At 51.6% G+C, this 9698-nt stretch overlaps 1 protein-coding gene across 2 annotated transcripts in view; it reads left to right on the forward strand.

Moving 5' to 3' along the window:
* Positions 1-8132, forward strand: part of TTYH1 (tweety family member 1) — a 62099-nt gene extending 53967 nt beyond the window's left edge. The window contains exons 9-14 of one of the 2 annotated variants that reach the window (XM_030195420.1): positions 3856-3948; positions 4173-4265; positions 4713-4855; positions 6152-6337; positions 7210-7288; positions 7645-8132. In XM_030195420.1, coding sequence (XP_030051280.1) covers positions 3856-3948; positions 4173-4265; positions 4713-4855; positions 6152-6337; positions 7210-7288; positions 7645-7710 — 660 coding nt within the window. In that variant the 3' untranslated portion in view covers positions 7711-8132. The remainder of the gene's footprint in view (positions 1-3855; positions 3949-4172; positions 4266-4712; positions 4856-6151; positions 6338-7209; positions 7289-7644) is intronic. The other variant, XM_030195421.1, reaches the window with a different exon arrangement.
* The last annotated feature ends 1566 nt before the right edge of the window (positions 8133-9698 follow it).

Raw genomic sequence — 9698 nt, forward strand, 5'->3', positions numbered from 1 at the left:
TGAGGTCGAGGATAGGCCGTACAGAACCTCCTTTCTTTAGTACCACAAAGTAAATGGAGTAACGTCCCTTGCCAAGCTGATTTTCTGGCACCGGAACGACCGCACCCAGGCGGATCAGATTGTCCAAGGTCTGCTGCACTGCCACTGCTTTGACCGGAGACTTGCAGGGCGAGAGTACAAACCCGTCTCTTAAGGATCGGCAGAACTCTAGCTTGTAGCCGTCTCTGATGACTTCCAGCACCCAAGCGTCTGAAGTTACCCTGGTCCACTCGCCCAGAAACGAGGACAGGCGTCCTCCAATCTGCACTGGGCCATGGACCAGGGCCCCGTCATTGGGTACGAGACCCTGGGGGAGGACCGGAGGGCGCACCTCCGGGACGGCGGTCTCTGCGAAAGGAATGCTGCTTGGGGGAGAAGTTCCTCTTGAAGGAAGAGGGGGCAGAGGAGCCCGACTTGCCCGGGCGGTACCGACGGGCTTCCTGAAACCGTCCTCTGGAGTTACCGGGGCGAGCACTGGCCCGAGCCCTGACCTCTGGTAACCTCTTGCCCTTAGACGTGCCGAGATCGGTCACAATCTTGTCCAGCTCGACCCCAAAGAGCAGCTTGCCTTTAAAAGGCAACTTAGCCAGGCGGGACTTAGAGGCGTGGTCAGCAGACCAATGTTTCAGCCAAAGCCAGCGCCGCGCAGAGATTGTCTGAGCCATACCTTTAGCCGAGGCTCTCAAGACATCATACAGTAAGTCTGCCAAATAAGCCAAGCCCGATTCCAGGGCCGGCCAATCAGCCCTCAAGGAAGGATCCGAGGGGGAAGCCCGCTGCACAATCGTCAGGCAAGCCCTGGCCACATAGGAGCCGCAAACTGAGGCCTGCAAACTTAAGGCAGCCGCCTCGAAGGACGACCTTAAGGCCGCCTCCAATCTTCTGTCTTGGGCGTCTTTTAGGGCCGTGCCACCTTCCACCGGCAACACCGTTTTCTTAAGTCACCGCAGTGATTAAAGAATCCACGGTAGGCCAAAGAAAGGCCTCACGTTCACTTTCAGGCAAAGGATAGAGGCGGGACATAGCCCTAGCCACTTTGAGGCTCGCTTCCGGGACATCCCATTGAGCCGAAATTAAGGTGTGCATGGCATCATGCACGTGGAAGGTTCTAGGCGGGCGCTTCATCCCCAGCATAATGGCGGAGCCAACAGGGGCTGAGGGAGAGACGTCCTCTGGAGAGGAAATCTTCAAAATGCTCATGGCCTGCACTAACAGGTTGGGCAAATCCTCTGAGCGAAAGATCCGCGCTGCAGAGGGGTCATCCGCTCCATCCGAGCGGGAATCCGTCTCCTCCAAGGAATCCCCAAAGGACCGTTGGGAGAACTCAGATATGCTGCCCTCATCTACATCAGAGGAGACAGAGTCCTCTAAGCCCTGGGAATCCACCCGAGGGTGTTTACTTCCGGGGGCCTCAACCCCTTTGTCGGACAAGGGAGAAGGGGCAGCGTTTTGCATAAGGAAGGCCTGATGCAGCAGCAAAATAAACTAGGGGGAGAAACCCCCCAGACTGTGTATTTTAGCAGCCTGGGCCACAGCCCTAGACGCACCCTCAACCGGTGCTCGCAAGAGCGGGGGAGAAACATGCTGCGCATCCAAGATGGCGTCCGGCGCAACACTCCGTGAAGGAGCCGCGCGGGAAGAACGGCGCTTAACTTTAGCCGCTTTTTTGCCGTCGCCCAAATCAAGGGCGGCCATGGCATGAACGTCTCCCAGCTCAAGGGCGGCCCAAGAAGAAGCCGTCCGAGCAGAGTGGCCGGCCAAGATGGCGGAGGCGAGCAGCGGGGGATGGGCGTTTATGGCGGGAAAAACCGCCGCACCGGAGGAAGACCCGGGACACTGACCGGCCTCCAAACTGACACCCAACAAGGGCGAATCAGACTTTAACACCCCCGCATCCCCGCTAGAAGCGCACACGCGGTCCGGGGAGCGATTCTTCGCGCCCTCGCCCTCCGACGCCATAGGCCACGTGGAGATTGATCGGGGAACCCCCTGCCCGCTATAAAAAGGTAAAAATTACCTGCTTCTCGCTCCGAGCTGTAACGACCTGGTGTCCCAGTGAGTAGCTGCAATAAACGTTTAAATAAACGTCGAAATAAACTCCCTTAAGGACGTCCAAAATTTTTTTTTTTTTTTTTTTAACGGAGCCAGCGGGAGGAGGGGAGAAAAGGAGGGACCTGGCGCCACCAGGTTTGCACTTGCTCAAGGAGAGCCCTCAACCCCAGGTACTCAACAAAACCTAAAAATTAGGCTTGGAGACCTAGCCACAGCTGCTGCTGTGTGTGACCACCACCTGCTGAGATAGAGAACATACTGAGGAGTTTCCGGCAGCACATGACCACATATAGGGAGGCAAAAGCTTTGCTCTCTATCTCCACCTGCTGGTAGATGGACACAACCCACCAGTCTATGGATTGATCAGCATGATGATATGGAAGCTGAGGTTCCCAGTTCAATTTTGTCTACATATTTTTATTTCTAATTTGTGATCCCTTGTTCTGTAATTTGTGAGGGTCTGTCAGTGTGACTGTAATGGCAGATGAAGAGATAGGAGAGGGAATTGGGGGAGGGGCTTCTTTGTTTTCAGCCCTGGTCACCAGCATGGTTAACAGCAGCCCTGAACCTTGCTGTGGCTAGTGGGGATCCCCAAGCCCTGCCAGCTGGGGATCTCTTCTGGGGCTGGCCGGAGCTGCCTTCCGTCGAGCTTGGCAGATGGGGGCAGCATCCTGGAGCCACTGACAACTAAGCATGTATGGGGTGCTGGCATCAGTGGCTCGAGGAGTTGCTACTGCCTGCTGGGCTTGGTGGGGAGGAGTTCTGGCCATCTCTGGTGGAGGTCCCCAGCTGAGGGAGATTGGGGATCCTCCAGCTAAAGTATTTATATTTTGAGTTGGGAAGTGCTGGGGGAGAGGGGGAGAGGGGGGAGAGAGAAATGTTTGTGCCCACCCACTTTGTGCTCAGGCCCACCCAAAATTGGTTGTCTGGCTACGTCACTGTCTCTGATACTCTTTCTGAAGAGGCGGGGCCAGCGCAGAGGAAGCACTCGTAGCAGCGTGCGGACGGACCCGGTGCCGCTGCAGACGTTCAGAGCTGGACGGCGGGGATGGAAGGGGAGGGAGGGCCTGCGGCGCACCGGCGGGTGGCTGGGAGAGAACAAAAACCGCAGGAGATAACACCGCTGCAGGATGGGGATGACAGGGGAGGGAGCAGGAAGGGAACAAAACCTGTGGCGTGCCAGCGTGTGGCTGGGAGGAGGGAAAGCTGAAGGCACGGTTTGGTTGTCTGAGGTGCACCATTGCTGGGTGGGTCTGAGCCCAAAGTGGGTGGGCCCAGGCCCACCTGTGGCTACGCCCCTGGGCAAGACACCCTCTTATTATCATAAAAGGGTCACTCCAGGGAATACTTTCAGTGGCTCTGTGCCAGTTCACATCCAATTGGTTTACCTTCCAAAGCCTTTGTTCTTCCTTGCTCAGTTATTGCAGAGTGGAAGTGGACTACAAAGCTCGGGTTGTGTTCTGTAGTGATCCAGTATATCAACTCAAAATGAATACATCCTGAGCTTCCTAACACTGCAGTAGCCACGTATGAACACACAAAAAAGGAGGTTTTAGACAAAGCAGCAAGGCTAATGTGGGCTAGGAGCTACAGGGGCAGGAACACACGGGTTCTAGCTGTGGGGATCCTCAATGCATACTGCCACAGCGGGGTGGTGGAGGGGCTCAGTGAAACCAGATTATGTACTGGTTGTGACCTCTTTCAGAATAAGAGGGCCTGTTTTGTATGTGCCCGAAGCTAATCTCTGCTTTTCTCGATCCCTAGAGGCTGACCATGTCACAGAGGGCACTGTCCAACATTCACTCCCAGCTGCACGGCCTGGAGCAGGAAGCTGTGCCACAGTTCCCAGCAGCAGAGGTAACAGTTGATGTGGTCAGCGATGGCTCCTTGCAAAGTGCTTCTTGGAGAATCACAGCTCAAATGCTGCTGTTAAATATCAGGCAGAATGGCCACAGGATCAAGGACATCTCATTGCAGTGATAAGAGGCCACCAACGCTGTGATGGTTACGGGGACAGGGACACTGTAGAATAAACTTCTGTTGTAACGTCAATTTCATTTGCTTCCCTCTCTTCATAACAGAAGAACCTAATGGTGGTGCAGGGGGTACTCAACTCTACCGAGGGCAGCTTCCATCACCTTGTGGCGCTGCTCAACTGCCGAGGTCTTCACAAGGTAACCAGAGAGATGTGGAGGGTCTTCCTGATACAGCACTGTAGAGCCCATCCACATCCTAGACTTTACTCCTCACATTTCAAGTTCCTCTATGCTAATCCCAAATTTTAATCCTCACACCTAAGATTCTGTGTTTATCCCAGACTTTAATCCTCATACCTAAGACTCCTCTGTGCTAATCCCAGACTACCCCTTACACCTAAGACTCCTCTGTGCTAATCTCAGACTTTAACCCTCACACAACTCCTCTGTGCTTGTCCCAGACTTTAATCCTCACATCAAAAACTCCTCTGTGCTTCTCCCAAACTTTACCGCTCACACTAATACTCCTCTGTGACAAAGGTTAAGTCTGGCTTAGCTGCCTGTGGTCTCTCCATCCTCACACTGTCACTGGAAGCCCGGACAGACTTGACTCCCTGATGGCATGGGATCTCTGCTCTCTTGTAGGATTATGTTGATGCCCTGAAGGGCCTCTGCTATGATGGCATGGAGGGGCTTCTCTTCCTCCTCCTCTTCTCTTTCCTGTCTGCTCTGGCCTTCACCACCTCCATCTGCAGCCTGCCTCGTGCCTGTAAACGCTTCCAGAACAGGTAAGGGAGGGCGAGGATGCTCACAAAGGTCTGTACTGACCCCTCTGCCAGGAACTTACCTTTCCCAAAATATTTCCTTTCAATGTCTTAGCTATTTTCATTGCAAAAGGGAAAAAAAAAACCAAAGTTCTCAGCCATTATGCTCATGGCTCATGCCTGGGTCATATCCAGGCTGCAGCATTGAATTTCCAGGTTTATGGAGGCAGTACAGTCAGATGTCAGAACATATAATCTGGGAAAGATCTTTCCAATGCAATTATAAGTCTCTGCCGGTCCATTAAAAGATATCACAGCCCGCAGAGTTCTCCAGCACCAGGATGGCAGTTAAGCCTTTCGGGTACAAGATAGCAAGTGGGTACTTCCGCTCGTCAAGGCCTCTGGTCTTCTTGTAGGTTTCTAGCTCACAGTTGGAGAGAAAGAGTAGGGGTAAATTCATTATAGGTCGCTAGAGGTTACGTGCCAAGAAACTGGTCGCTAAATTGGTATTCCCTAAAGGTGAAATACGCTGACATTCTGTAACAGATTTGGAGCTAAGTCTGCAGTTACACAAAAAACTTTAGCTGCGACCTGCTTACGCCATGACTACAGCCTGCGTCAATGTGAATATTCTATGAAGTGCTCGCAAACGCCCAGGCCCCTCCCCGTTAACGCTTCCTTTGCATTAGCACGCGAGAGAAGTTAGGTGTGCTGTGAATAAAATGGGGCGTGTCGGTTACACGCACAGTGGCAAATTAGCCTCAGATACTGCTTATTAATGCCAATAATTGTCCTCTATTGCCAATTAATTATGTAACACGTGTAACTGGTCCTTTTCTATAACTTGGCACCATTTATAAAATGAGATTTTTGAATATGTCCTGTGTTCAGTCCACCTCGGCCTTTTATATCAGGGGGGTCCTACTGTGCTGTTTGTAATCAGGTTGCAGGAATAGAGGAGGGACTGTTGCAGAATTGGCTCAGAGAAGCCCTCTCGAGCATTCTTGCAGATTTTTATTTCACAATTGAGGAGAAGTTTGTGCTTTTCAATATATCCTATGTTGAGTCCACCTCAGCCTTTTATATCAGGAGCTCCTACTGTGCTGTTTGTAATCCAGGACACAGGAATAGAGGAGGGACTTTTGCAGAACTGGCTCAGAGAAGAAGACTTTTTCAAAGTGGAGGGGGTTTGGCTAGAATAAAAGGCACTCATCTCTTTGTTCCTTCTACAAACGTTGATGCACAAAAGAAAGAAAAATGAATCTAGTGAGGTCATTCAGTCCCTGACATGCCTGTGCTTCTCTTTCCTCTCCTCTGCAGGGACTTGGATTACGACGACATGGATGAGGACGACCCCTTTAACCCTCAGGCACGTAGGCAGGCGCAGCGCGTGGTGGGCAGGCCACACCTGCCCAGCTCCCATAGTTATCGCAGTAGCTGCGGCAGCCGCAACAGCCTGCAGGGAATGGCCTTGCCCATTTCCAACGCCCCCGTCTCACAGTACATGTGAGTAGCTGCCGCACACATCCGGTGGGCAACAGGGGCTACTCCCCCCTCGCTCCCCCTCCAGGTCTTTTCTCTTCTGTGCCTGGCACCTGCACCCCTTACTCCAAGCCCAGCAGCATGGGGGGTCTTGGTGTTGCCCAGGGTGATAGTGGGTTGCAGTGTCCAGGACCTGAGCTGTTCTGCCTCTCTGCTCTGGGTTTTCCTCTCCATCTGGGACCCCTGTGGCTCTCAATCTTGCCACGTTGTCTGTTTGTGGCAAGATTCATCTCCATCCTCCGAGATAGGAGTTTTTCAGAGTTTAAAATGTGATGCATGTCACTCAGGGCTGCTGGGACCTTCGGGGACAGTGGAAAGCAGGGTCTCATATTCTGGTATGGCGCCCTCAAAGTCATCTCGACTTTGTCACATAGCATGAGGGTGGCCTTCAGAGACTCAAATGTTCATGGTCCTGTGAGACCCTGATTTCAATCCTGCTGAAACCTAGATCACTCCTTATGGCCAGCTTTCTCTAACAGCAGCACTGAGATTGAAAGGTGACAGTCGGCCCAGGGAAAGATGCAGTCAGACGGCATTGTACCCCAGCCCTGAGCTGTTTACCAGCCATGTATCGGGTGTGGAAGTGTTACTTATCAGCGCACATGCCCTCAAAGCCATGCCAAGGGAGCAGGGGGACAAAATCAGATGCAACAGAAAGCATTGCAGGAACGTTAATGGCTTTAAACTCACCGACTGCTATCAGTGGCTCCTCTCCACTCACTAGAGTCCCACAGAGCATCTGTGACCAGCCATGGGAGTTCATCGGGCCTGAGAGGGGCTTTTTTTTCTAGGATCTGAGTGACAGCTCTATCAGTTTCTCCTTCTCTTCTCTGCAGGAATCAAAGCGCTTCGTTCAGTGGCAGTCCTCGATATGAAAATGTGACCCTCGCAGAGCGACACTCCCCACCCCCTTCGGTAAGTCCCAGCAGGCCTTGATTTCATCTCTACGTCTTCTGTTTTTACTAAGGCTGTGCATGAATTGCCATAAATGCGCCATTTATTAATAGCAATTATAGGTCTGTCTTCAGCTGTCCATGCTGTAGTCATACTCTGGATGGATGCCTGTGTGCTGTTGTCCCCTTCCCAAAGTTTCTTTTCAATTATCTGTGCTGTAGTCATACTCTGGATGCTTGTGTTGTTGTCCCCTTCCCTGAGGTCTGTCTTCAGTTGTCCCTGCTGTGTGTATACTTTGAGCATAAGGAACACTTAACAAGCTGACTTCTTTTTCTCTCTTCCCTTCCTCATGGATGCTGCTTACTGGGGACCACCAGTATTCTCCCAGCATGCGAACGTCTTACATCTGTGCCACCCACTGCCCACCTGAATCTGTATCTTAGAGCGATTCCTTCTCCGCTCTGCCAGCCTCCTACATCCTCTGTGCTCGCAGCAGACCAACAGAAAGGCGGACAAAGGGACTGAGACACCCTGCCCCCCTCCCAAGTGCAGCTGGCCTATCTGCCTCTGCCGTCAGCAGTTTACTGCCCCCTCCTCCCAGATCCCTCCTGTACTACACTTCCTCAGATCGCTCTCTTTCACTTTTGTTAGAGCTGAAGCCCCAGTATCTTATGGAGGAATATTGTACGAAAGCAGAAAACAAGAAACAGCACTAGCAAAACACACGGGATATGACCAGAACAGGCGAAGCAAAGATACAGACTTGAGTGACGGACAGTGGCAGGTGACTTTGCCCCCCCCCCTCGTATTGATCACTGAGCCACACCGGCAGGGAGATGAGTCCATGAAAGCCACAATTGGGTTATGGAACTGAGAGGCCCTGCAGCTGCTGGAGGTACGAGCAGCCCCCCTACCTCCCCCCCCCCCCCAAAAAAAAAAAAAAGTTTTGCAAAATGTGAGAGGAGATGACAGCTGGTGCTAAGATTGAGGCCTCAAAGCTCTTCTGTCTTCACAAACTGATTTGTTCCTGAGTAGGGTGTAATTCGCTAATTTGGACTTATTATGTATGCGTCAACTTGAAATAAAATGGAAAATCGGAAGCTTTTGATTCTTACAGGGGTGACACCAGCCCAAATTTCCTATGACAGTCAGAACTTGCAGCATTAATAATGCTTGACAGCAGAGCCTGGCACAGCACGGAAGCCCTCTAGAGGTGGCAAAGATGCTAAGTAACCCACTTCCAGGCTGGAGATTTGAGGCCATTCCTGGATGTCTGACCACCCCATCCTGGTGCATTATAGCACCTGCAGCACTGATTTCAATGAGCTGGATCAGGCACTACAAATCCCACACTGCTTTGGGATGTGACTGTCCCAAAGTCTCCAGCCTGGAACTGGGTAATCTCTGAGGCAGCCCGTCGCCAAGGCACCGCTGTAACCGTGATATCAACTATGCCAGTGCTTCATAGTAATGGGATGGCTCCCATCATGCCTAGAGCTGACCCCTGGCTCTGTGTCCTGAACCAGCTCACCCAATCCTGGTTTTCCTGACAGTGCATACTGGGAGCTGTAGTCCAGATGCATGGTCTAGCACAAGATTGATGGCTTAATTAAAATTTGACACACCACTCTTCCTACAAGCATAGCAGAGAGAAAGGGAAAAGGAACTCCATTGTCTGAAAAGGTTCTTAATCCAGTCCTTGGGCTGCACCTAGCCAGTCAGTTTTCAGGATACAATGAATATGCAAGAAATAGATTTACATACATACAATGGAGGTAATGTATGCCAGTCTATCGCATGCATATTCATTGTGCGTATCCTGAAAACCTGACTGGCTGGGTGTATCCTGAGGATTGGACTGAGGACCCCTGATCTAACAATTCTGTAAAACTTGGATCTTCACTCCCAGTCCTCAAGGGCCACCCACAGGTATGTATGAAGAAGATTGGCATCCTCTCTCATGCATATTCATTAAGGATATCCTGAAAACCTAGCACCCAAGGACTGGGAGTAAAAGGAGGTGCTGGCAGTCTCTGCATTTCTTATGGCACTGCTACTCCCTGCCAGTCCTTGAGAAACACGAGAGAGATTTTCATACAAGGAACGGTGAATACATTGAAATCTCTCTCATATATATTTATTCTGGGTACCTTGACAACCAAGCCTGCGAGTGGCCTTCAAGGACTGTCATAGACTAGCACTGTCTCAGTGCCAATGAGGAATACATCTCCCAGCATGCAGTGGGAAGCCAGAAAACCTGGCAGTAAACAGCTTCTCCAGGGTGTTCGGGGGGGGGGGGGGGGGGGGGAGAGAGGTGCCCACCCCACTCCTCCATTAAGCATTTTTTTTCCTCTTAACTGTAAGCCTCCTGCTCTCACAGAAACTATTTTACTGATGATCTTCTTGGTTTTCCTGTGCACAGCTGGACTTA

This window comes from Microcaecilia unicolor, chromosome 3, assembly GCF_901765095.1.
Source record: "Microcaecilia unicolor chromosome 3, aMicUni1.1, whole genome shotgun sequence".
Classification (NCBI taxonomy): domain Eukaryota; kingdom Metazoa; phylum Chordata; class Amphibia; order Gymnophiona; family Siphonopidae; genus Microcaecilia; species Microcaecilia unicolor.